The sequence below is a fragment of the Poecilia formosa genome, unplaced genomic scaffold, assembly GCF_000485575.1.
Source record: "Poecilia formosa unplaced genomic scaffold, Poecilia_formosa-5.1.2 Scaffold457, whole genome shotgun sequence".
NCBI lineage: Eukaryota > Metazoa > Chordata > Actinopteri > Cyprinodontiformes > Poeciliidae > Poecilia > Poecilia formosa.
This window is the reverse complement of record NW_006800396.1, coordinates 14,695-42,651: the sequence shown is the minus strand read 5'-3', so window position 1 is coordinate 42,651 and position 27,957 is coordinate 14,695. Positions and strand designations below refer to the sequence as shown.

Below are 27,957 nucleotides of genomic sequence, written 5' to 3'. Positions count from 1 at the left end.
TCGTTTGGTTCTGGTTCTGGGAATGCAGAGCAGGCCAGAACCAGAAGATCTGAGGGGTCTAGACGGTTGGTACAGCAATAACAGATCTTTAAGGTATTGTGGTGCTAAACCGTTCAGTTATTTATAAACTAACAACAGTATTTCAAAGTCTATTCTCTGAGCAACAGGGAGCCAGTGTAGGGACTTTAAAACTAGTGTTGTGTGCTCTAGGTACCTGGTTTTAGTGAGAACGCGAGCAGCAGCGTTCTGGATCAGCTGCAGCTGTTTGATTTGTTAGTCAGACCTGTGAAAACGCTGTTGCATTAATCAATGCGGCTAAAGATAAACGCATGGATGAGTTTCTCTAGATCGTGCTGAGACATTAGTCCTCTAATCCTGGAGATGTTGTTCAGGGGATAGAAGGCCGACGTTGTGACTGTCCTAATGTGGCTCTGAAGGTTCAGGTCAGAGTCCATCACTACTGCCAGTAGTGATGGACTATAATTATATGTTATACTTAACATATAATTTCACAAATAAGGAATTTAGGGTTTTCTTGCTTTAAAGTAACCTGCTCTAGCTTTTACATCTACTATTATGGTAACATCAATACATGTATAAAAGTAATCTGAGAAAAAATGTGCTTCTGAATTAAAGTGAAGGATGATCATAAATGCATGTCCAAATACTTTGGATTGTGAACTGCTTCTTTGTGAACAGAAAACTAAAGCCCATTCCAGTCTATACTTTAATTGTAAAGACTAAAAGAAAAACAAACAAATCCTTCAAGGTTTATGTTTATTTAAAAAATAACCTAAAAAGTGGGACGTACATATGTGTATGCAATGTTGCTCTGATGATACCCATCATACCTAATGCAAACAAGGAAGAATATTAGTCATGTAAGAAGCCTCACTGGTGCCTCTGAGGAAAGAAAGATGATGAAAGAAAACTTGACAAATTCTGTAGGGACTCAGGGTCAAAACGGTTCTTTAGGTTGGAAAGATCTGGAAAGGTCTCAGATCTGGTTGAGATCAAATTTCACTCAAGGGTCAAAATGGTCTAGTCACAGTCCAGACCACATCCGATTGTCTCAGACTCCACATCCAATTGGACTGAACATGAACCATTTCATAAAGCACAACAAAGAAACATTTGTCGACATAAAAGTGGTAGAGATGTACCTCAAAAAAGACTGGTTCTACAATGTAATGGTTTAGGGGACCTGCACATAAGCACTTCAGATTATTTATACAACTTTGTGTTGCCACCATATGTAAAATCTTTGAAACAGCACAGGGAAAAGTTCACAAGCTTACTGCAGTTTCAGAGGTACATAAATTTCATCCCTGCAGCTTTAATGATCAGATTTAACAGAACCCGTTATCAGATACAAATGCCATTAAAGCATCTGGTTACACTCTGATCCAATCAGTCATTCCTAAAGGTGTGAAGGAGAGAAAGTTTAAGTAGCTCATAAATGCATTAATAAAGTTTATCCCACACATTAAAACTTTGGTTTACAAGAAATCAATGCGAACTGTAAGTGGCTGGGAACCACCTAGCTGCACCCACCCATGACAACTTAGAAAACGAGCAATGTGGATCAGCGTATAAAAAGCAGACGTACCAGGTAGTGGTTCAGATTTCCAGTTTTAATCATCACTTCTGTTTTATTTAAGCAGATACTTCCCATTAGCATTGTACACATCTGTAACCTACAGAGTTCTCCCATGACTACCCAACCATCTTCTCATCTCCATGCAGAGTTTCAGCATCATTCATCACATCAGTTCTTCAATGTCCAGTCTGTCAGCTTGCAGGGATGGGGAGGGAGGTTAAAAGCAAAGGAGGAGAGGGCAAAGATAAATAGATTCCATTTTTTATTGCCCCCTCCCCCAGTATTGAAAAGTCAGAGCCATCACCAGGCACTGTTCTTGTACGCGCAATAATTTAAGTGGACCCAGTGGAGCTGGATGGAGTGTGTGAAACATTGGAAAACTGTGCAACTTTTGTTGTGTTCCGATCATCCGTGAGGTATCTGATGCCTCGGTCTCCAGAAGGGTGGGGTAAGAGGTAGGGGGGCTTTTAAGGCTGGAAGCTGGTATAGAGAGTTTCTGGTGTTTGTGGTGGATAGTTGAACACACTTCAAAGTATGAATGATGGCTCTGTTGAGGTGGAGGGAAGGATAAAAGAAGGGTTTTGGGGGGCGAGGGTTAAAATAAAGATGGCATATTTAAAAAAAAAAAAAACTTCAGTAGGATGACAGACTGATACACGAAGAACACAGTCCTCATGAATAAAAGCAAATACAACAGCAAACATTCAGACACAAAAACCCAATAAAAACAAACAAAAACAAAAAAAAATAGCAAAACAAGCAAAAAGAATCAATCAAACCATACAAAGTGACATCAGGCCTTTCCAAAGTGACATCTAGTTTCTCTTTTTAAATCCCATTCAAGTCTGTCTCCCACAATTCTTTGTAAACCAGACAGTGGCTCCCATTTATGGCTGGTCAGCAAGGTCAGGGTCCGCTCCGCAACAACAACCGGGCGGCTCTCCGAAACCTGGACTTGGAGGGGGGGGGCACCAATGACTCAGAATGAGCATCAGTGACGAGCAGTAAGTTCAGCAGCATCAGCAGGGGACTGATCAACTTAACACATCATTACAGCACATTCAGAACAGAGAAATGCATGGTGCAGGACAGCTACAAATGGCATCTTGTACAACCGGGAAAAAAAAAGAATCAAGTTTGCTTTATACAATCACATTTCTGTAATAACTCAAAACATTCTGCACTGAAAGGTTTTACATGTCCCTTGAAGCCCGTCTGTACAGCTAAACATGGATTCTTGGGGCAAAACAACGCGGGCCACGTGTTGGGAGCTGAAAGCACACTGGTGGGCATTACATTTCTATACGTCACTTTATGAACGCTAATCTCAATCCAAAACACTGCAACGTTTTTACATAAAATCGCCTACTGCAACATCCATGTGCATATTTAAACAGAACCCCCTCAGAGACGAGACTGACAGCAGCAGGAGAGGACCCCAACCCTGGTGTACAAACTTTTATTAGCCACTCTAGGGGGGAGAGAAGGATTCTGGAGCAGTTGGAAAGAGAAATAAAAAGGCAAGGAGTGTGATGCTTCGCTTTCTTCTTCAGATCTCAACCTCTCTCTATTGAGAGAAAGAAGGAGAAAGAAGAGGAGACAAGCAAACAGTCTTGGAGTGCTGATTCCTCCCCCGTTGCCCTCTCTGTACCCCAGTTCTCAGACCAGTGATGGAGAGACGGGAGGAGGTATGCAATGAGATGAGTCTTGGTTTGCACCCTCTACCTGGCCTCCTCTCTCCGTTCTTCCCTCTTGGTGCGGATGGGCTGGGAGCCGTCGGCAGGCTGCTGCACCCAGTTGTTGTCATGGAGCCCAACCCGGCAACCCGGAGTGTCCTTGTCCGTACGCCGGCAACACATCCAGTAGGAACGTCCGTAAGGCAGGTCATGGTGGTAAGGTTTGGGGTGCCAGCGGCACAAAGAAACGTCCCCACGCTCATACTGACGCTTGCACTGTTTGCAGGGGTCGTCTCTGTAGAGGGGGTCCTGGTTCCAGCGTGAGTCCACCGCGTGCACCCCGTAGGTTTCGATCAGTGCCTTAAAGTAGTGGCAGGTGCACTTAAGGGCCGCCAGAGAGCGAGTGGGTAGGTAGCTGAAGATGTTCACCATGATGTGGTCGGGGAGCAGCAACATGTACTGTCTTGGCTCGAGGAGCCGCTGGATCTGAAACCGGATCTCCAGGAAGTCGTGGGACACATGGCGGTAAAGGCGACACAGCGAAGGGTCAGAGCAGTCCTCCCTGACACCAGGGGAGTCTGGACGTGTCGCCCGCTCCACTGAGCCCACTGTTACCCCTGTGCCAGGACTGTTGTTGTTGGCGCAGTCCAAAGAGCACATTCCTGCCCCGCTGCCAGATGTCTTTGCAGTTATATCGTCCTCTGGTCCCCTAGGGGACTGAAGGAAAAAGAGCTGTCCAGGAGGGGGATCGTCTGATGATGGGTCAGTTGAGCTGCCAACACCACCACCACCCCCTCCCGCTGTAGGCATTGCGAAACACACCGTTTCCTCCTGCACATTCTCTGTGCTGTCCTTGCCGTAGAAGACACACTGGTCCACAGCACCCGTCACCACAACCTCCACATGGAACCCGGTCACTCGTTCCCTCCCGACACCCCCTTTCTTCTCTCCTGTGGAGAGTTCCTGGTTGGGGTCCGGGGTGCCGCAGGACGGATTGTCTTGATGGAGATCTCCGTCTGGTTTGGGGGTGGAAGCTGTGGCGGCAAGCAACAGACTACTGGGATCTCTTGAAGACGGACTGACGAGCTGGTACAAGTCACAGGTGATTTTCTCTTTGGCCCTGGCAGCTGCCTGGTTACTCCCCCCACCACAGCTCATAAACATACAGCGGGACCGGCCAGCTGGCTCCAGTTGTGAGCGCGGGTCCATATTTGACACTCTGAAAGCTATCCTCACCTCCCCATGGGTGTGGTTGGGTGGTGGAGGTGGTGTTACAGTGTCCCCTCTTCTGAGCTCCCCATCTCCATTTTGATTATTTGAGGGTACTCCAGATCCAGAACCCAGATGGAGGCGATTCTCAAGGGTCTGAGATTCAAAGTGTGCGATGGCCTGAGCCACCCTGTACGACTCCTGCTCCTCCTCGAACTCCTGGTCCGTCTGGATTGGAGATGATGGCTTTTGGGATTCGCTAGCGGCTTGACTGTCTGAGCCGTTTGATTCAAACAGCATGGGAGAAGGGTCGGAGACTGTACCTTGGAGCAGAGTATGTTGGTTGGGGGGGAAGCCCTGACTATGAGTGGTGGTTAGCGACTGGTGGTGGTGCTGGTTTGAATGAACTGCCACAATGCCCTGAAGGGCCATGGCGGTCCTCTGCTCCACCAAGGCAACCATCTCAGCCACAGAAAGCAGATCTGTCTCATTCACACCTAATGGTAGCTCATCAGGGCTTGGAGGTCGTATGGAGGTGTCAGGAGTCGGCGCTTGGGAGCGCGTTGGAGGGTCGTAGGATGAGCACCGCCTTCTTCTTTTGGCTTTACTGCAATCTGTTGCCCAGTTACCTTTAACCTGTGGAAACAGAAAATGATTTAATTAGAGGCCACACACAATTTTATAGCTACACAACATTCTGATAGCGCTAGATAGCGTGATGGTGATCATTAGCTACAGTACTGTCTATATACATTGTAATAACCTTGAATGATATCTCTTCAACTGTAGTCACTCATAAATCAAAGGATGGTGGAAAGCCATACAGATATCGTCAAATATATTTGAATGCATGTAGTCTGTGAAATACAAGCAGTCCTGTGTGATTGCAAGATGCAGAGACTAAATTTGCACATTAATGTTTTATTTTATGTTTTTCTCTCCATAGAAGCTACTCCTGATCTGGCATTCTGTCTGACTTTGGCACCTTCCTGGAGGAGGGCACTAGCTGAAATAATGCTGTCATCAACTAATTGTTGTGCCTTTTCTGCTATTAACCTTTTACTTTCATTAACATAGAACATAATCCTACATCAGTTCTGTTTCTTTTAGTGCATTCTGCTCTGTGTTTCGGTTGTGGAAAATGTTCCTGGTACTGATCCTGGATCTGCTGGAGGTTTCTTCCTGATAAACAGTTTTGCTTCAAATGAACTAAACACTCTGGAAAACCTGTTCTCCTCACCTGTGGTGGCACTACACCAAGGACCACTGAAGGAAACTACATGAAAATCTCTGAAGACGACATGTAAAAGAGAGACATGCACCCCTCTGTTAGGTTCTCACCTTCATGGCACTCGGTCTGGGCTGGCCTGCTCCACTCAACTGGTGTGCAACAAAAAAGGCAATCTTCTCCTTTGTGTTCCCTGGTTTGATAACATACCAGGTGTCCAACAGCACACGCCCATCTTGCATCTGAGACCCTGTAGTTGGTGGCGAGGGTGGAGCAGGAGGAGGCTGAGGGGCCTGGGTTTGTGTAATGGCCCCAGATTCAAGCTCAGGTTCAGGTGGCGTGTTCTCTGACCCCACATCCTCCTCCTCCTCCTTTCCCTCCCTACCCCCAACTATCATCCCTACATCTTCACTTTCTTCTGGCGTCCTCCTGGCACCTTGCGAGAGCTCAGCCTTGCAGACTGAGGGGGAACCTGCCCCACTGGCTCCTCCACTGTTGCCCCCCGAGCCTGGACTCCGAGCTTTGTTCTGGGAGTAGGTGCCGAAGGGGCGAGGGCACCACAGCCGGATGTGGGAGAAGGTGTCTCGGTCCATCAGGATGAGGACCACCGTGGCATATCTGCATCTATGCTGGCCAGCAAACACCAGGAGCGCTCATCGTTCGTCTCTGTTCCAGTAGCCACCAGACTGGCACCAAGACCAACACCGGGCATAAAACCTGCATCAAGAAAACAGAAAAAAGGTCAAATCAGGGTTTCTGCAGTTTCCACTAACTCAAATTAAAGACTTAAGACCATTTTAAAAGCATTATGCATGAAATTTAAGACCTGTATGAAATGAAAATTGAACAGAAATACAAAAAATACAATTAAAAACAAACTACAAAATATTAAATACTGAAAGCACATCTACAAATCATGATGTTTTTTAAAGACTTTCTAAGGATGCATAGACACCCTGTAAATACATGAAGGGATGGAGTGACAGAAATGATTGTGAAAACTACACATTTTATCAATTTAAAAGTGCAGATTAAAAAAGCTCACCTGCAGAGGGATTAAATTACATGATCAATAACTAATCGAGGCTCTACTGAATAGTTGCCCTCAAGTAATCAAACAGTCTGAAAGCATTGCAAGCCCCAGTGCAACCACTAGTGTTTAGAAGAGACAACATCACACTCTTACAGACACCAGTCACAAATCCTCTGCTTCAGACGTTGGCCAAATTTAATCAGTAGTTGCATTCACTTCTGTGCAACAAGACCATCTCCCTCACTCCATGGTCTCCAGATTAAATTAAAGGGATTGCATTTCGGGTTTCAAGATGAAAGGGATGAACGATGGAGCACAAAAGCACCAAATGGATCCTCCTCACCCTCTCTCTGCATCTCAGCATTTCAAAGAGATCTTGACTTAATAGGAGGCAACACAGGGAGGAGCATCCAGGCATATGCTGGACCTATTTTTAGAAAGCAGTGGCGGGGGGGATAGGAGTGAAACCGTTGTTGCTATCCTCACTTCTTCCTTGCTGGCTATACTACAGAACGAGGTGGAGCTTTTCTGTTCACCCGGCATCATTTGCTTCTGTAGCAAGGGCGGCTGCAGGGTATGCCAGGGACGGGCCAGCATACTTTGGGACAGACGAAGCAACGAGCCTGACCCACTGGTAAACTGTTTGCACTTACTCCATTTGCCCTAAGATGCTCCACAACTCTTAAAAATAAAAACAATAAAGTTCAAAGTTACCATTTATATAATTAAAGCCAAATCTGGATCAACTTTACTAAAAAAAAACCATTTGACACATTAACAAATATCAGATTTTTTAAAAAAAATGTAGTTCGCTTCTTAAGGCTTTGAATTTTTCCAAATGAGGTTAAGTTATTGTTGGTGGGCTCCATTATCTTTGGCAAAACGAGGTCATATTGCTGCGAGTTCACTGGAAAAGTAAATGAGGTTAACTAGTTAACTCCCGTTTCTCTGTGGAGCCTCATCTGATCTACATTCTGCCACCGTAGTTTTCATACCATCTGCACAAATGTTGTAAAATCAAAACATTTACTCCGTTCATGACAGTGAACTGACAAGTCATTGCATGCCAACATGGCCTTAAATCCCACTGATATGAATATTTTTAGTCTGAGCTGCTTTAAAATGCTGAAGTCTGCTAAAACAGCTGCCAGGTCTCTGGTTATGATTTAACTTTCACCTCAAAAACTTGATTTACACCTTCAATAAGTTCAGAGAGACAAGACCACTTTCTACTACAAGTAAAAGGACCATTTTAGAGAATAACTTTACTGAACCTAAATGAGAAAAAGTCTGGATTAACCATTTAAAAAGGCATGTGATAAGATAATTCACTTGTAAAGAGCCTGTTTAGTTGGTTGACAGCAGTCAAAGCTCAACAAACACACACAGCTCTTAAGAAAAACAAAAAAAAATTGTCAAAATGGGCTTCTTCAGGACATCGGTTATGTAAATAATTGGCATTTTCATCTTTAAATCAAGACAGAGCACCTGTATTTAATCATTTTGACAGATTTATTGAAGCTCTTTTGTAATCAACAGTGGAGAAATAGAAAAGGTGACTGCAGCTGGCAATACTGTCAGTTTTGGGGGCTTCAGACATTCAGAATTGTTTTTTTTTGTCATTACGATAAAAAGATTTTTCACAACAAGATATAACCCCAACCCTACCTGTTAGTCTGACTGTATTGAACACCCTGTTCTGACAGATTTTAGTGCCCAATATGCCTAGTATAGAGTAGGAAGTGTAATGGGAGAGAGAGATTTCCTAATATACTGCAAACCTGGAAAAAACAAGATCAATAAATTTTATTAGCTCTGTTGGATCTGAAACTTTCCTTTTGTATTAACTGCTCCCTCTGAACAAGGGTTCATTATTCATGAGGAAACTATTACAGTTTAGTCTTAAGGTAAACGGGAAGAAAAAAAAATATTCTTCAACACTGACTCAATACAATGCTGTGAAAAAGAGTCTCAAAATGAGAAAAACAATTCACACAGTCTTGCTCTAAATGAAAAGTTGATCAGCTGGGCTATTTAATGAACGATTCCCGCATTCAGGAGGAAACTTGAGCCGCCTGTTTGGGCCATTTTAGAGCTAATTTGACACGTATGCGTAAGGGTCACTTGTTCTTTTCTGTGTAACACACTGCATGGGTGGTGCGTTATACAGTTGGACTAATGGATTGGCTCAGAGAGGCGCAAAAAGCAAACACCTCCCACACAGTGTGGTGTAGCAGCATAAATGCTTCCTCTATAATCACACAGCAACAACTCATCTAAGAGCAGACAGATTATACTGTAGCAAAGAGGCTGAAGAGGCTTTTTTACTGCATTTTCTTCAGGGATTGGACTAGTCACAACTAGTTTTATTCTCCAACTCTTTCTTATCCACCATGATAACCACAGATTCATGCAATATGTTGGTCCTATCATGAAAGACAGCCAGAAGAGAACTATTGGCTTTTGCTTTTCTGGGAACTTGGCAGTATTTGGAGATGAGATATTATCTCGATGACAACATGAAAATTAAGAGGAATCTGGCACGGAATCAAACCGTATTCTGTTTAAACATTGGCACGTCCTCTTAAATTAAATAATCTGCTTTTCAATGAGAAAAAGGTTCAAAACCTTCTCTCTGCAAACATGACTAAACAGGGGTACAACAGTCTAAAAGCCAAAAAAATTCTAAAACATTTAGGATTACAGAATACTTTAGCTTCAGCAATTAAATGTCACCTGGCAACATAAACATTTAAGAGTAAAAGGCAACACTTTGACTGCTAGCACAATACAAGAACCCACAGAAATAGAAATGCCTGGTAGCAGTACAGAATATTAATTCTCATCATTAGAAATAAGCGTGGACTGTCTATTGGTATCAAGATATACAAGGTTTTAAAAAAGTAACCGCTACAGTTCTAATGGTTTAAAGTTTGTTTTAATTAACAGCAGAAAGTCAAAGCAGCCATTTCACTCCAGACAGCAGGAATAATTGTGTTCCTACATACTGCTGGTCAGCTGGCTGATTAGATCCAGTTGCTCTCTGAACTTGGAAATTACATTCCGAGTTGGAAAAATCAACTGGAACGCCCTTTAAAGTCGGAGTTTCCACTATAAAACAGGGAGCAACTCTGACTACGTTCTTTACAACTTGTAAGGTCGAATTTGCACGTCATTATGGCCGCTCCTCGCTTAAATACCAATAAAATGTGGTGGATACTTGTTTATTTTACACATGTAAGAGTGCATCTAAAACTCAATGTTATGTGATTTTTGAAACATTGTAGTTCTAGAAAGCAAAATGATGATTATAAGAGGTACAATAATCCTCTTACAGAAAGTTGCCCTTTTGAAATTCCAACTTAAATAGAACGATGTTACCTCAGGTCTGATCAAACCCAGATCCAAGATAAATGGAACGCAGCATAAACTAATAAGGCTGCTTAAAAATACTTCCAGTTGGGGAAAACAAGCACAAAAAGTGAGCCACCTATCATTTTTATTATGGTACAGCAGCCAACTGCAGGAATGTTCAGACGAATTATTACCAGCCAATATCAGGTGTAGGTAGTACTTTTTCAATTAAGTCAATGTTTACTCTATAATATTTTCTTAAAATCCAAGTGCTAAAACACAAAAGTGTAATAATAAATATGTTATTAATTTGACACAGTAGGAAAAAGTAATTAGATCATGTCATACATAGCTGCAACATTTACTGTGATATTCTTAAACCATGAAATGTCTTCTATAGGTTGTAGTGTGAAAATCTAATAATGGCCCAAGTCTGACATATAGACTTTGACATATAGACTTTATTAAATGAGGAAAATTTCTTCTAAATGAGTCCAAGTTCTGAAAAGGGATTGTGACATTTTGTGCCGTGTACCTCAAACCCAGACAGCTGAAGGGATATTTATCTTTTGTCTTTAATATTTCACACAATTTAAAGTTAGACCCCAAGTAACAGATGAGGCACATTTACACATGCACTTTATGCATCGTTTACTCCTCAAATGAATCTCTGCAAATAAGAGTCTGGGTTTGAATTAAGCTTTCTGCAACAACCTAATCCATCAAATCCTGTCCAAGCTCAGCAGCAGCCAGTGGAGCTACAGCGACTCTGCAGACTTAATCGTTAGAAACCCAACCTGTCTGACAGACTGTCAAGAGAGAATGAAGATTTTTCTGTACGTTTCCAGCAATTAACTGGTTCCACACACCGACGCATGGAAGCATGCAGTCTGCCAAGTTTGCAGACTCATCAACCAGGAAAGCCCAAAATGCAGAGGCACATTATTCAGCAAGGGCTGGGGTTGGTTTACAGTTGGATATCTATAAAAGGTCAAATCAAACTTAACAGTGTGTATTCACCTCAAACGGGATGTGTTAATTGGATCAGAGAGAAGGTATTTGTTATCCAACCTATGTCAGTAAAGTTAATCGATAATACAGAGTGCAACATTCCTCCAATGTCCTGAAGACTGAGGAGGAGCTTCTGATTGCAAAATAGCCACGCCACACAAAGGAGCTTCCTTCAAACCATCAGAAACCTTCAGATGACACAAAAACACAACAGGTTCTACTGTCTGAACGGTGAAAGCCCGCTTTTTGTTCAACTTTCAACATTTTCAAAGATGTTAGACTGTTAGCATCTTTCTAGAAATTTCACCAGCATCACAATGAACGATTCAGAAAATATCAATTGTAACAGCTGTGCCGGATATTAATTTAAATCAGGTTTCCAGTGTTTAGATCCTAAAACAACATATCTTTCCAAACTGAAAATTGATCAGTCAATCTGAGATTGATGGTCCGGATCTACATACAGTTTCAGTCAGACTAATATTACAAGAAAGATAAATAGTTTTCACCTATTCAAAAACAAACACTAGAAACATGAAATTTTAATTTTTTTCGGCTCGGGTTTTTCTCTGGACACCATCGCTTCCTTTAATCACCCTCTCCTTATTTGCACTTCGCTACCTCCTTTGCTGGGTGGGTGTGTTCAGACAACTATATCCTTGTTTAACACCTATAAAACTTGGCAGGTTGGATAAGGAATTCAAGCAATCATTTCTACATGTTTGATCATAATTTTAGGGCGTCTCGAGTTAATAAGAACCAAATGGTTAAAAAAGAAAACAAGCTGAAGAATAACTCTCAGTTGTGTCCGTTAGACGGTCACGCTCTGAGGCATTTCATTCATGTCAATGTGCGGACCGCAGCCATAAATCCACCAATCAAGCTGGCACGACCCACAAAAAAGAAAGAAAGAAAAAAAAATAAAAACTTTACAAAGTTTCCCTCTGCCTGTGTGTCTTTGAAGACAATGTAACAGCAGATGAACGCCCAGCAGGCCGTTTGTTTAGCTCACCGGTGACAGAACAATAGAGTGGAGCGCGTCGCTCCAGCAGTCAGATCAGGAACGTGAGACGACACCTGGGAAGAGTGACCGCCAGCCTACACGGCCGTCTCTGACTGTGTGTGAGAGTGAGTGGCAGCATGTTCGTTCAGAAATATCGTCACAAACCTCGATAAGACCTCCAGTAACACTTCTGTGTCAGCACAGTGATCTGTTGTATTGACCTCCAGAGAGGAGCTTCAGTCACGCAACGTCTAAATAAATGACATCAAACCACTCAGAGAGAGGGCTGCGTCCACACATACTTACACTAAGAAAGCAATAAGGTCAAATACTGGGACAGAAACTGATTTTCCTGAAAGTATACATTCATTTATGTAGGTAAGCATTTGGGTAGAAAACAATCTCTCAGTACAAGTACAATTTATCATAAAACACAGCCGAGTATTAGTCTGTTTCCCAAAATAGGCCGATCATCAGTGTTTAACATCATTTTAGAACAACAAATACAAATATTCATATATTAAAATATACTTTCTATATGTTATTTTATATTCCCGTTAAATGAATGAAACTTGTGCGCTTGAACAGCAGCATAACCGGAACTCCATAGAATATTTTTGGAGATAATTTTACAGCTTCCTTCTTTTGGCAGTTTGTCAACATTTTCTAATTCTTAAGAACATAAAATCACCACATCGGCCACTCCCACTCTGAAACACGCGAGTACCACAGACACAATTTCTGACAAATGAACCCAAAGTCATGATGGGCAGATGGCGAAACTTGAATTGATGTAAAGTCCTTTGTATTCTGTCAAGAATTATATCATCCGATTGTTTTCTATGTATATTTGCCACTCAGAAAATGAGTACGATAAATGTCAAACTGAGATTATTTCATATTAAATCAAAATATGATTTGGCAGCACAGTTGAACTGCATGCAATGTGAAATCATAATACTTTATCTTAAACAACTCGTTTTGTTACTGTTGAGTAATGGGATTTTTCTCCTCTCCCATCCTCATTCTGCTGTCAAATGGAATGACTACGAATCTGATGACAGGCAGTCGTTTTCGGTTAACAGCAGCTGAGTCAGAAGTTCTGACCAACCCTTTATTGTCAATAACTTCAGGCTAATTCATAAACTGTTTTCACATCTTTTTTTGCCAAATTTAGGCATACAACAACTGTACGGAATGTAAACAAACACAAAAGAAAGTGGAATTTTGTTAAAACCATAAATAAATTATGTGTACAAAAGAAAAAAGTGAACAGACTAAAAAGAGTCTTTGGGGTAATGAGATGTCACTTGAGGCATGTGGGCTTGGAAGATTGGGAGGGTAGGTTTTTATCTCGATTAGACTATTATTCAGAGCAAAAAAATGAAAGAACTGACCAAGTGGGCGTTGTTCTACAAGTGATCTTTTCAGAATCCAAGTTTTACAGAATGTCTAATAAGCAGTTTTAACTTGCTGTAAAAAGCACCTGAATAGCTGTTTGATTACAGAAGACCTCTTCAAGATCTTAACCAACATGCACAACACTAAAGATTGGATCGCAGTTGTTTTCTTGGAGAGAACCACACATCGTGACAGGAGCACGTTAAAAAGTCGATGCACAAAAAATGTCAGATTGTTGTCCTCACTGTGACTAAAGTTTCTTAGTCAAAAACGAAGGCCCGCAGCTCACTCTTTGGGTAAATGTGTTAACTTTCCAAAATATATTGGGCACAAGTTGAAACGACATCTATATCTGACGTGACAGTTATAAGGAGAGATGGGGCAACAATACCAAAGAAGAGCAAAACCAAAGCCAAAGGAGATTATTTTTACCCAACATTAAATTTAAATGTCTTTAACCAACTACCAGCTATTTAAGCAGTGAGCTAGCAAAGCGTCGCTGGGACATAAATACCCAGCAGACCAGAAGTCAAACAAAAACTAGAGAACTACAGTATTTAATTAACACACATCTGTTCAAGTCAGCTTTTTTAAACCGATTATTCACTTCGGTGTAGACAAAGATGAAGTTATAGAAAAACAAACCCCTCTTGAGCTAACGAGCTAGCTAACTGGACAACACAACTTACCTGCAGAATATTATAACAGAGCTTTCCTCTGCTAGCAAGCTTCGATTAAAAAAAGATTTTAATTTATGCTGTGGGAGTAGAAATACCTGGTAGGTTGTTCTACACGGAAACCCCACGATGAGCAGAAGGTCGGTGACAAGTCCTTGTTAGCCGTGTTTTCTTCCAACCAAACTAGTCTAATACAGGTGACACGAGTTGACTATCCCGAGTCCACGTAGCTAGGCTAACCAGCTAGCAGGCTAACGTCGACATTAGCCCACAGCTACTTTCTGGTTTATCAACCTTGCTTAATACTAGCCACTATCGCAGCATTTCAGCCTGTCAGTTCCCTGAAGAGAATCCACTTGACCGTACGTCAAACCAGGTCTCACAGCAATCTCTCTTCCGCTGTCTATCTAGAAGTGTCACAGGCTTTCACAGTATGTTCTCGGGGATACCAAAATAATCTGTGTTAAAACGGCGAGAGGAGGAAGGCCATCTTGTTGACAAGCAGCTGCATAAGTCCATCAGCCAATAGCAGCTCAGAGTCGGTGGTGTGCCCATATATGGTGTGTGCTCAGCGCCCTCCCTCTCCACTGCCCCACGGACTCCACACCGGCCACACTGTGACACCCCAGCATCTAAAGGTCACTGTGTCAAAAACAGGTGGGAAAACTGAAAGCCACACTAACATGGCGTACGTTCGTTCTCCATAAAATTCACACGTTATTAGAGAGAGAAACATCTTTATTAGACTCCTTTTTATTGTTTCATCAACGTTATAGGTTTGTGTTACTAAAAAACTTTTCAACCAGTAATAAATCCTGCACAATTTAACTGAAAGATAAACAAATCTGTTAGGTTAAAATTTAAAAAGTTGCAGTGATTTGCATTGTCAAGTCTCCACAGTTATTTACCTGATACTTTATTGGAGCACTTAAAATAAAAAAAAAAAAAATCACCTTTCATTTTTCTGGTAATAGCAACTCAGTCTATCTTATTAAAGTTTCCCAGTATTATCAGATTATGGCAGACTTCTTTTGTGCACAAAACTCTAAAGATCCACAAATTTTATGTCAGATTTTATTCCAAAACTTTTTTTTTTCCTGATGAAAAGACCCTGTTGTTGTTGATGATTTTTCTTTAATTTTACAGCAAAGCTGAGAAATGAAATTGATCCTTCTCACTAGCTTTGTAGCAAACAACGGACTGTTTTGGATCCAAACTGATTCTGAAGCAATCCATAATTTTATTTAAAAATAATGTTCCATCTGATGCGGTTACCTCACTACATGATGCTGCCACTACCATTATTTTACAGTAATTTTTTGTGATGCAGAGAAGAGAGTTGCTTCTCTGCCAAGAAAAACCTTTTAGAATTATGGTGCTAAAAATTAAAGTATGACTACATCAGACTGTATACAACATTACCTCACTAGGTTCTGGGAGATTTTAGCCAGGCCTGGATGTTTTACTGCTTAGTTCAGACATTTGAAGAATACAGAAGAATGATGTCATGTTGAACACAGTCACCATTGGGCAGAAATTCCTGCAGCTCCTTCAGTGTTGCTGTGATCTTGGGCCTCCTGGTACTCTCCTTAATTAGTTTCTGTCCTTTCTTAATCAATATTGAAAGAAAAACATCCTATTTCTTCACTATTGGCCCTCAATATACTGCAATTTTTGATTATTACCTACACTTTATTATAGCCCATATTTCACCTTTTTTATTTTAATATATCCCATCTCAAACATATCTGTTTTTCAGCTGAATTGAACAGGGTATGTGCTACGTCAAAGGTGGAAAAAGCTTTAAAATGATTTATTCTGGTCCTGACTTAGACGCACTGTATTTGCTTTTCTGAAAAGTAATATGATTTTTTTTGTTTTTCATCATTTGCCTTTTGTAACCTGTTCCTTCACTGAGTTGAAACATGATGCGTCTCCTTTATTTCCTACTGGCACTGAACCTAACATTGTAGAGCCAAGCTTCTCCTGTTTCACTTCTTCACACATTGTGTTCCACAACAATCAAGCAGACAGCAAGCGTCATTAATGTTTCACTAAATTTCCCCCCGAAACATTTTGACACCAGCTCCTCCTTTTAAGCTTGGTAAGTGCAGTCTTTCAAGAGTAGCTGGGAATTACCCATCTATATCTATCTCATCAATTCTATTTTTGGCTTGTGGCAGATTAGAGATGGATGCAAGTAGTGGTCAGTATGTTTTGCACTGTTTTTCACAAAGAGATGGACAGAATCCAAAGTCTTAATGTCTGTCCAGCAGAGGGCCACATACCACCTTATTATGTGCTTTAATTGTATTTCATTCCATGCTGCAAACATAATTTTACAATTTCCAGTGCCTTGCAAAACTATTCAGATTCTTTGACATTTTGTCATATTTCATCAAACTCAATGCATTTTATTGAGAAAAATAATCACAAGTTTGCTAACTGTACCTCAAAGCACGTGTATTTAATAACCCACCTCCACGGGAACACCTCTTAACCCTCATTGGAGGTTTTTTTCTGCTTTGACCCGCCTTTTATTAAATATCAAACTCAATGCATTTTATTAATATTTAAAGTGACAAATGACAGTTTTACAAATAAGTTATGAAAAGTGTGGTATGCATATGTATTAAGCCCCACTGAGCCAATGCTTTTTTAAAAACTAGGTATAGCTGCATGTCATTTAGAGATTTATGCATCTAAACATTGAATCATTTGTCCATTTTCTTTTCAATATTGCCCAAGCTCTGTCAGCTCCCTTGGAGAGCATCTCTGGCATCACTTTCCAACTCTCACAGTTCATGCTATACATTTTCTATAAGAAAATTGCTGTTTTTAAATAATTTTGGAATGCAGCTTATATTTCACATGACGTTTAAATGTGTCACATGTTTATATTCCTACAGCTGTGTAGGAATATAATATACCAGTGAAAACATGGTAAACTATCACGTTACCATGATAGTTGGTAACATGCTAATCCACACAAAAAAAATAGTCTTTTCAATTTACTGCAAAAAAGTGTCTAAAAATAATTCAGTTACTATTGCAAATAACAAAGAATGGCAAACGATATGCTTACATCAGGAACCTTGAGAAAAATAATCATAAGTTTGCTAACTGTACCTCAAAGCACGTGTATTTAGTAACCCACCTCCACAGGAACACCTCTTAACCCTCATTGGAGATTTTTTTCTGCTTTGACCCGCCTTTTGTTAAACACCATTGGTCGATTTACTCCTGTTGCAGTTTCGTCATCGACTATTTAGTGCTGCGGTTGGTCAAAAGAACGTACCCGTCGTTTTGCAATCAAAACCCCGCCCATCTACTTCTATGATTGGACGTTAGTTCAATCTGTTGAGCTTTAACTTCCGGGTGTTGTGTGCCGTTGCAAAACAGACCATAAAGAGCTGCTGGAAGGGCATCCGTTGAACAAATACTGGAAGACGATTTTATTCAATAAAAGTAAGTCCTAGCTAGGGTATAACCTAGACCGGTGCTGGTCTTCCAGACTTTAGAACCGTGGGTTTAAGTTTGCAGTCACTAGCTCGTCGTTTTCAGCATGTTTCAGCTGCAGCTCCGTATGTTGACTTGAGTACATTCAGGAGCTAAACACAGAGCTTGTTATTATGTTTCTAAATGTTTGCTATGATTTCGAGAATATTTTTTCCCCGCACTGATTTGAGTTAACACGTGTTTCTGGCTCATGTCTGGTAACTTTTCTACCCAGACAAATCCAAGGTTAAACCTCCAACTGCAGCTTGAATTTGGATTATTATTAACGTTTCAGTTGTATTCACAACGGTATTGTCCTTCCAGTGTAGTTTCAGCGTGGTGGAGAACTGCGGCTGATGTGTTTGGCCATTTCAGACCACCCTGTTTCATTTGCTCCCTTCTGTGTGTCTGAAGTGATGCTGTCAGAGGTCCTGCAGGTGCTGCGTGGGGCAGGTAAAGTGGGTTCTGCTCTGGTCACCACCCAGGGAGAGCAGCTTAGATTAATGGCCTGCAACTCATCTGTGGGTGCAGGAGTCAAAGCTGCTCAGGATGTGGCTGAAGGCCTGCTGGCCACTTTTATGGGCAGCACCAATGAAGTGAGTGTAATAAGCTGTCTGTGACTGTGGGACACACCAAAGGTTTCGCTCCACTGCTCCTATCTTTGTCTAAATGCTTTCTGTCACGTTTGTGTGTGTGCATCGTAGTCTATAAAGGAAGATGTGTTTCCGGATGCAGAAGGCTGGGAGAATATGGACCCAGATGAAGCAGCCAGATGGGCGGTGGGATCCGAGTTCTCCCCTGGAACTGCAGAGCAAAGCCAAGAAGGAGTAGGACCGTCTTCAGGGATGCACACAGGTATTAAAATACCAAACTTGTGGTACCAAGGGAATCTAAAAAAAAAAAAATGCCTGCAAGCCATTTAAACCTCATATTTAAAAGAAAGAGAAAACTCAGGCAGAAACTGAGAAATCTTTGAACTTGGTCTAAATATCTTTGAAAGCGGATGAATATAATGTTTTCATTATAACTGACCAACAGTGTACCAAATAAATTGTCCCTTTGGTCTCCATTAAATACAAACTGTCTGACCCTCTCCTCTTTAGTGGAGATTTGACTCTGGAAGTCAACAAATCTCAGGGCAGCTTTCCTTTTCACAGCTCTCACAATGTTTTAGATGTATTTCAGGATACATTGACTAGTATTTCCACTGGCTGTGGTTTTAAACAAAGTTTCTTTGAATATTATTTTCTCCCTTCAGAATAGGAATGGACCAGTTTACAATTTCCAATGGTTTGATAAAAATTAACCTTATGTAAATGTTTACATATATTTTAATGGTTGCAGATTCGATTTGCCAGATTTTAGAAGCAAAAATGAATGATTAAGGATTCCTGAAACACTTGAAAGCTGATTGGGTATAATAGCGCAAACAAAAGGGTTTGTGGATTGAAAATGTTACTTATGTTGTTGATATATAGCTTTCAATTAAAATATGATTGATTAATTACTGGCTCTGTAATTAACTTGATTCAAAAGGTTTAAGCAAGTCCCACCACTAATTTTTAGCTTTGTCTGCTCTACAAAAAGTAATGTTTGCACTTAATTACCAAAACCTTATTTCTTCAGACTGGTAGTGGGCGTTCCTGCTGAAACTCTGGCTCTCCAGTGGTTTTACATTCATCTTTCCAGGATGTCCTTGTCTTGATGTTTAACCCAAGCTTTGTTTTTGTGGTCCAAAAGTTTTGAAATATATTGCTGACATCAAATGCTCAATAAACATGAACTCTCTGTTGCTCGTCTCTAGCAGCCTTTAAATGTCAGGCTACGGAAGAACAAGCATCGATTCAGCGTATTCCTTCTCTGTCAATATGGCACCAGTGTCGCTCGTTCAGTCTCTGTGATACACAGCCAAAACACAGGTGTTACACTCTGATCCAGCAGAGTGATCGAAGTTATCACCTTCATGTCTTTATGCTGTCGAACATTTCTTGTTTCCTCTTATTCTTGGAACTCTTTCTGATCCAGGCACAGCTCCAGGTGGAGCGGGCTGGCCAGGACAGAACTCTCGCTTCCTGCACACCGTCCACAGCCATCGGCGCTTCTACTGCCAGAGCAGATCTGTCCACGACACGGTGGTGGCCAAGCTCACGCCTGAGGACATAAAGAAAGCCAGAGAGGCAAAACAGGGCCAGGCAAAACCAGTCAGACAGAAGGTTGGTTTGAAATGCCTGCGCTGTATATCACTGCACATTATACAATATTTACTGTGTATAGAGAAATCTTGATCTGAGCTAGTTTGTATTTAAAATGAGGTTTGGAGATGAATACCTCAGGGTGTTTTAGTACATTTAATTTGTAATGTGGAAGTACTGATGTGTCAGTTGGAGCAGAGTAGTGCTGCATTAGATGAAATGCAAGCAAAGTCAGAACTCCACTTGTATTTCTTAAACCTACTCAGTCACATTTTTTTTCTCCTTTACTCGCACTGTTATGAATTACTTGTGATAACAGTTTTTTCCACCTTCTTCAGCTGAGTGAGCGAGCCAAGGAGAGGAAGGTTCCCTCCACAAGAATCAGCCGGCTCGTTAATTTTGGCGGTGAGAATAACTTGTTTTGTTTCTGTTTTGGCTCAAAGACAGTTTTTTTTTTTCTTTCTTTCTGAATATTCATTACAGAGTTAAAATTCTTGTTAACAAGGGCAGTGTTATGTATTTTCCAGGCACAGTGCCATTTTATAGCACAACCAAATGCTGTAAATCAAATGCTATGATATAAAACTCAGAAGTCAAAATTACATAATATATTCCCTTTAAAATGTAAATACCAGATTTCTTTAGTGTCTTCCAAAAGTAATCATACCCCTTGATGCTTCTCCTATTTTGTGACATTAAAACCACCAATTTCAACGCAACACTAAAATTATTAATCATGGTGGTTTTAATGTCACTTGCAAGTATGTACAGTGTATTGCTATATATTGTATATTTTTTATAGTCAAAAGCGCTACTAATGCTGGCAGTGGTAACCAAATGCTAACAAACCTTATTGCCAGAATTTTAAAAACATTTGAAAAACGCTTGAACTCTTCCGACAGAAGCCTCAGCATTAAATGTTTGTGTGTGTGGCCCCTGCAGGACTGGCTGTCGGACTGGGCATAGGTGCCATCGCAGAGGTGGCCAAGCAGTCGCTAGGAGGGAAACAAAAAGGAGGTGAAGACATTCTCACTTCTCTGTTTAGTGTTCTCGCTGCAGTCAGACATTTCACAAACTCAACAGATTAATGGAAAGCTGTTGGGACTCTGAGAAGTTGGGCTAGCTTTGGATCAAGCAGTTTAACGAGCCTTTGAAAGGTTTAGGAGTTGAGCTCTGTGGGAATCACAGCTTGCTCTAATTTCTTTTTTCTTTTTTAGGAGTAATCTGTTAATATTGAGTATCATATGTTCTCAGAATGCATTTTGTAGCATGTTTGTCTGTTTTCATGTGGTGTTTCCAGAGATGAATGCCCTGATGGACTCGCCCTTCCTGTCGGAGGCCAACGCTGAAAGAATCGTCAACACCCTGTGTAAGGTTCGAGGAGCAGCTCTGAAAATAGGCCAGATGCTCAGCATACAAGGTACCCACTCTCACGGCTTCATGTGAAAATCTGCTCACAGTCAGAGTTGTTTTCCAACCTTGGCATGTTTTCCCTTTTCTCAGACAACTCCTTCATCAACCCTCAGCTGCAGAAGATCTTTGAGAGAGTCCGACAGAGCGCAGACTTCATGCCCACATGGCAGATGACCGTAAGCACGATCTGTCTGTGACAGATGCAAAGTGACTGACTGAATCGAATGAATCACAGAAAAGTGTGTGTGTGCGTGTTTCTGTCTGAGTAGAAAGTCCTGCAGGAGGAGCTTGGGCCAGGATGGAGGGAGAAGCTCTCATCGTTTGAGGATAAACCGTTTGCCGCGGCTTCCATCGGACAGGTGCATCATGGGGTGTTGAAGGATGGAAGAGAGATTGCCATGAAGATTCAGGTAGAAAACAGTTCACACAAACAGACATGCCATCTTTCCCTCAATGTTTGTCTTAATTCTAATCTTTTTATTCTCATTTCCATCCCAGTACCCTGGAGTAGCAGAGAGCATCCAGAGTGACATAGACAACCTGATGTCGGTACTGAAGATGAGTGTGGTTCTGCCAGAAGGTAATGCTGTTAATAATATCTTACCACTCTTTATCGCTGCAGCATTTTCTTTTCATAGCATTTCTGGCTGCAATGCTTAATATTCCAAAAGCTACATTGTTTCACTAACCAAGTTTGCTAATGAGAGAAACAAAATTAAAACATAAGTTGGTTAGACTTACAGATTCTTACAGATTACACACTAAAACACAGTTATTTTTGAGCAGGAACTACATTTATGAAAATGATCAGCCTCCTTACAACCACCAGTTTTTTCAGAAACTTGAACACCCTGATATGTGCAACTGGTGAAATTAAAAACTTACACAGGTTTCCAGCCAAATGTTCTCTAATCACGTTCTCCATTAAAAATGACTAGACTGTAGTCCATAATTCCTCTGAAATACAACATCCTACTTCCATTTCCATCTATTGTTTATGGTACAAACTGTTTTAATTTCCTGGAGATTATTACAAACTGCAAAATCCTGTATTTGTATTTTAAACATTATCAACACTTATAAATGTGTGTTTTTATTATTATAATTATTAGTAGTATTATTTAACTAACTGCTGTAAAATCATCTCTTAACCATATTTGTTTTTTATTGTCTGTAAATTGCACAAAGTCCCAGGAATTAAAAAAGTAGAAAATGCTGTTTGACTTGTTGGCTTAGACCTGAAAATCAACATTAAGTGTATTAGAGATGAGCTCATATGGGCACTGACTAAATCTTTTAATAAATAATCCTGTCAGTCACATACTTGGGAGGCTTTGTTTATACAATGATTTTCTAACCTGTTCTTTCCATTTTATCTCTTCAAACTTCCATTTTATACTGTTTAGAAAATGAGTTTTGATTTTAGTTATTTTATGATAGATTAAAAAAAAAGAAGTAATCCCCCAGGCCATACTTTGTGCACACCTGCCTTACTGTGAAATGTGACTAAATGATAAAAAATAAAAAAAAAACTTAAAATTTATCAGTTTGTGAAGTATGTATGAGAACCAAAAAAAAAAAAAAGAAGTTCCTTCTTGCACCAGGAATATTAATAACGAGACTATAGCTGCAGATTCAGAGTGTTGAGCAGCATGCTGTGTAGGAACACAGAGCATCGCACTAAGTGAAGATGAAAAGCTTCCTTCTGTTGGCTCTATTTGATCAACTAAAGGGAAATGCAAAACTAATGTAGTAACCAAATGCAAAAGAATTTTAAAATGATTGCATTTGATTACGTTTTTTTTTTTTTTTTTTTTTTTATACCTGTAACGATTAATTTATACAAAATTAATCATTATCATTAATGCTGTTTAGTTTTATGTCCAGAAGTTATTAGCCATTTTAATTGAGCTGATTACGTGAAACATTATTATTTAAATTTAAATGTTTTTCTTTCATTCAGTGTCATCACTGCAGTTGACCATGAGGTGGTGCTACAGTTGTACCAGCTCTCCAGTTCCACACCATCTATTGTTCTTTTGGGTTTTATCAACTTTAACATTTTTGTTAAACAGATAGAACCAAAAAGTGCAAATAGAAGGAATAAAACTGCAGGAAACTAAATGTTAGGATCATTTTCCAGGTGGCTATTTCTGCTTTAATTAATAATATACAAGTGTCTTTTAGAAATGTTGTCTAGCCTGAAACATTATTGTGGCATCAGGTGTTGACGAGGGTTAAAGACAAAATCTTCTGCACAAAGTCTTACTGATTCAACTCCTTCTTTTTTCCCACACACATCATCTGAAATGCCACATTCAACAATGAAGTGAACGGTTATGCTCTGGTTGTTTTTACATGCTGAGTTTTGCTCCATTTGTCCACAGGACTGTTTGCAGACAGCAGCTTGGAGGTTCTCCAGAGAGAGCTGGGGTGGGAGTGCGACTATAAGAGGGAAGCAGAGAGCGCCAAGAAGTTCAGGTAATTTTATACGTCTTGGCCACAAAGCGGTTTGTCAGTGCACTGACTTGCATCATGTCAAAATTAAAACCACTTTTTCCAAACTCTTGTTAAAGATTTATTTATTTTTTAGAATTATTTTTTCCTGTTATTGGACAACACATCTCTGGCCCGCAGGTCACTGCTGGAGGGTGACCCATATTTCCAGGTCCCAGAGGTAATCGGCGAGTTGTCCGCACGCAGGGTGATATCCATGGAGCTGGTGCAAGGAGTCCCTCTGGATTGCTGCATAGACCTGGATCAGGAAACGAGGAACCAGGTACAGTTTGACTCGAGAAGCACATGGGTTTTAGGCGTTGGAGTGAAATATTTGTATATTTATTTGCAAAAATTGTTTTTGCAAGGATGCAGTGATCACAAGCTTTGCTATATCTGCATCTTGCATATAAACAAAAGTAATCTGAATATCTTGTCATCTAAATACTGTTGTTTTGTTTATATAAATAGATTTTTTTCCCAAGGATGATCCACTTTGTTGCAAAGCTTTATGACATGACCATCAGATGCATTTAGGAATAAAATCCTTGTCTTGTTTCCTTTGCAGATCTGTTACAACATCCTGCACTTATGTCTGAGGGAGCTGTTTGAGTTCAGGTTCATGCAGACTGATCCAAACTGGGCCAACTTCTTTTACAACTCTGAAACCAACAAAGTGAGGAATCTGCATTTGGAGAATGTGTTTAACACAATGGAACCTTTTGAACTCGTCTTCCTCTGATATGCAGCACGAATCCTAACCCCGATCCTTGTCTGCAGGTCGTCCTCTTAGACTTTGGAGCTTGCAGAGGCTACCCAGAAACTTTCACAGATGACTACATCCAGGTATGCTGACTGTTGTGAATCTCAATACATGATTTATGAAGGAAGATTTTCTCTGAATAATTGAACACTGAGGATCTGACTACCAAGGAAACTCATCCATGTAGACATTTTGCAGCTGCTAATGGCGCTAATGCAGTTTCTGCAGCTACATGATGGTTTTGTCAGGACTCTCACATCATGTGTCCAGGTGGTTTATGCAGCTTCTGTTGGTGATCGGGACACCGTCCTGTCCAAATCCAAAGACCTGAAGTTCTTGACAGGCTTTGAGACCAAGGTGGGCTGTTTTAATTAAATCTGCTGCTTCTGCTTTGCTCATTTATTTTTAATGTAGTGTTTTCTTCAGCCTAATCTGACCTTTGTTGTTTGCATTCTGTGCTTGATGTCATTTCATACCTCCCATCCTCTTTTCCAACTGCCTTCATATGTTACTGATCAGAACAGTTTAGACCAAAATTGAACTCAATATTAAACCCAGTGTGGTGGAATTTACCACTACACACCAACCTCAACACACCGTGTGGATGATTTGCAGTCATGGAAAGAAACCAGCTGCAGGCTCACCTTTTCATAAGACAACAACTCTAACCATATAGCTAGGGCTACAGTAGAATGATTTTGATCAAAGGATAATCATGTGTTTGGATGGCCCAGTCAAAGTCCAGACTTAAATCCAACATACAGTGTTTTGACACCTGATAGTCCTGAGACCAAAATTGCAACATTTGTTTCATTTTCAGCTTGTGCCTTTGGTTTTCATACTGCAATGTCAAACAAACTAAACCCTTTGAAAAAAACATTTCACCCCCTCGCCTGTGGTGGCACTGCACCAAAAACCACTGATGGAAGTGACACAGAAACCTCTGAAGAAGGCGCTGAGCCCAACAACAATGAAGTGTAATGTGTCACTGAAGTGTTTAGTGTCACTGGTTAAAAAAAAAAAAAACACGATCCATTTCTTTCGCCTCACACTATTGTTTTGGTTGTATTTACCCAGAATGCATGCGCTGTAGTCTGGTTCTTGCTTTTGGAATGGAATGATATCCAGTCCACTTGGCATTCACATATACATTCAAACCGCACCAGAGTTCACTTCAACCAAACCAAGACCTAGGTTTTTAAACAGAACAAAGTTCACTGTTTTTGGTCCACATCAGAGTAAGATTACACATTCACACCTCCCCAAATGAACCAAACTTTCTAGGCAAACCGACTAGCCTTCGATTTAGGGCAAAGTAAACAGGGATCTTAAGGATCTGTGGCAAACTTGAAAAAAGATGTTCACACATGCTGTCAATCCATTCTGACTGAGGTTAAACTAACTTGCAAAGATTTTCTTCAGAACTACAAAAATGTAGAATCAGTGCAAAAGACTTGCGGATGTGCTTGCACCTCACTTTAAAATGCCCTTTTTTGTTGTTGGTCTTGCACTTAAAATTCAGTGAATTGCATTGAGATTTGTGGCTGTAAGGTGGCAAAATGTGAAAACGTTTTAACAGGCATTAAAGCTTTTGCAAGGCACCGTAGATAGGGGCATGAAGAAGAGACAACTTAACGTAGCTTCTTGTTTGCCATCAGACCTTTAAGGATGCCCATGTTGAGGCTGTGATGATCCTTGGCGAAGCCTTTGCGTCCACCGAGCCCTTTGACTTTGGCACACAGAGCACCACGCAGCGCATCCAGAACCTCGTCCCCATCATGCTGCGCCATCGCCTCACTCCGCCCCCTGAGGAGACTTACTCTCTCCACCGCAAGATGGCCGGCTCCTTCCTGATCTGCTCCAAACTGAAAGCAAACATACCCTGCAGGGACATGTTCCTGGACGTGTACAACGCCTACATGCAGAGGAGGCAGGCTGAGAGAATGGCACCGGCCAGCGCCTAGACAAGCTGAGGGACCATTGTTCTTGCCCTAAATAAGCAGGAATCGCTGTGCTAGAAGAATTAGCCTGAGGTGGAGGCTCTGGACTGGACATCTTCAGCATTGTGAACCTGCAACATGAGCCATCTGAGGCGCAACTGAGCTCCTATATAGACGATAATGTAAAAATGTCATAATATTCTGTTGAATTACTGTAAAAAAAACTGAAGCAAATGATTCAATTTACTGGTGAAACAGTTTTAAATTTTATTTAACACAACAAACACGTCTCCTCAAGTGTTTGCCATGATTTAAAAAAAGAAAAGAATGCAACTTAAAATCTATTGACAGCAAGGCCAGTCATATTCCTGAAAAGAAAATGTCTGCCCTCCAAATAATAGTCCCTGCAGAGGATATCTGATGCTGCCAAAGGCTTTCCTTTGTTGGAGAATGAGTCTGTGAACAAAGCTTTCACCTAAATGTGATGCCCGCCAGACTGGATGAGCAGATTATCAGAGGAATTAGACGGTCTAATGGAAACCTGCAGAATAATGGCCTTTCATTATAAAGTCTACTTGCCATAAAACTCCAATGTGCTTATTTTAAACACATTAGTGACATTGTGTCTGGAGAATATGTTATTTCCTTGTATGCTTTCTTTTTGTATAAATAAAATGCAAGACTTATTGAGGTGTCTATTTAAGGGTTGGCCTTTTTTTGTTGCTGACCTTGAACGGCCGAAAGTCGAGGTTTTTCTTGATCACAGATTGATCTTTCCATTTCAGCTTTTAGAACCCAACTGTGGAAACGTCACTAACTGGAGGCCATATTTGACCCCATGGTTTCCTGCAATTGTCTTGCATCGACATGCAAGCATAATTACAGGCTTAGATACTTAAGCCTTGAGATAATGGAGGCATTGATGGGTCTATATTCAGAGAAGCTAACCCCACCCCCCACCCCCAAGGTAATCTTGCCAGTTTACTGTCCAATCAGGCCATTAGAAACTATTAAAAAAGGAGGACTGGAGCATGTTATTGGTGTGTTTGATTTGTATTGGAAACCAGACCTTAGATCTGAGAAAAATCTTGTGCTAGTTAGGTATTATGTACTTCATATGTAAGCTGTGGGTAAAATAAGGATTGAACACATCAGAAATGTTCTAAATAAATATATTTTAAGTGCAATTGAGACTAAATTATCACCAGATGTCAGTANAATGTTTGCTATGATTTCGAGAATATTTTTTCCCCGCACTGATTTGAGTTAACACGTGTTTCTGGCTCATGTCTGGTAACTTTTCTACCCAGACAAATCCAAGGTTAAACCTCCAACTGCAGCTTGAATTTGGATTATTATTAACGTTTCAGTTGTATTCACAACGGTATTGTCCTTCCAGTGTAGTTTCAGCGTGGTGGAGAACTGCGGCTGATGTGTTTGGCCATTTCAGACCACCCTGTTTC

The 27,957-nt window shown here is 40.7% G+C and overlaps 2 protein-coding genes across 2 annotated transcripts; one reads left to right on the top strand and one right to left on the bottom strand.

The window, feature by feature from the left end:
- Nucleotides 1-1,615: 1,615 nt before the first annotated feature.
- On the bottom strand, nucleotides 1,616-14,719 carry LOC103155934 (F-box only protein 46-like). The gene is made up of 3 exons (XM_007577827.2): nucleotides 14,291-14,719; nucleotides 5,827-6,430; nucleotides 1,616-5,121 (listed from the first exon to the last, which is right to left on the bottom strand). The coding sequence occupies exons 2-3, from the start codon at nucleotides 6,304-6,306 to the stop codon at nucleotides 3,322-3,324; spliced, it is 2,280 nt and encodes a 759-aa protein (XP_007577889.1). The 5' UTR covers nucleotides 6,307-6,430; nucleotides 14,291-14,719; the 3' UTR covers nucleotides 1,616-3,321.
- Nucleotides 14,720-17,551: 2,832 nt separating this feature from the next.
- Nucleotides 17,552-27,190, top strand: LOC103155933 (aarF domain-containing protein kinase 4-like). The gene is made up of 16 exons (XM_007577826.2): nucleotides 17,552-17,660; nucleotides 18,105-18,286; nucleotides 18,395-18,545; nucleotides 19,716-19,903; nucleotides 20,221-20,287; nucleotides 20,825-20,899; nucleotides 21,183-21,302; nucleotides 21,386-21,471; nucleotides 21,565-21,705; nucleotides 21,794-21,875; nucleotides 23,683-23,776; nucleotides 23,933-24,074; nucleotides 24,360-24,467; nucleotides 24,572-24,637; nucleotides 24,825-24,911; nucleotides 26,213-27,190. Coding segments are annotated over exons 1-16 (1,896 nt in total). The 5' UTR covers nucleotides 17,552-17,659; the 3' UTR covers nucleotides 26,519-27,190.
- Nucleotides 27,191-27,957: the final 767 nt, after the last annotated feature.

Coding starts and splice junctions, on each gene's coding strand:
- LOC103155934 (XM_007577827.2), bottom strand. CDS start 6,306: ATGGACCGAGACACCTTCTCCCACATCCGGCTGTGGTGCCCTCGCCCC. Junction 5,122..5,826: donor CCAGACCGAGTGCCATGAAG/GTGAGAACCTAA, acceptor CTGTTTCCACAG/GTTAAAGGTAACTGGGCAAC.
- LOC103155933 (XM_007577826.2), top strand. Junction 20,900..21,182: donor AGGAGGGAAACAAAAAGGAG/GTGAAGACATTC, acceptor TGGTGTTTCCAG/AGATGAATGCCCTGATGGAC. Junction 24,075..24,359: donor ATCAGGAAACGAGGAACCAG/GTACAGTTTGAC, acceptor TTTCCTTTGCAG/ATCTGTTACAACATCCTGCA.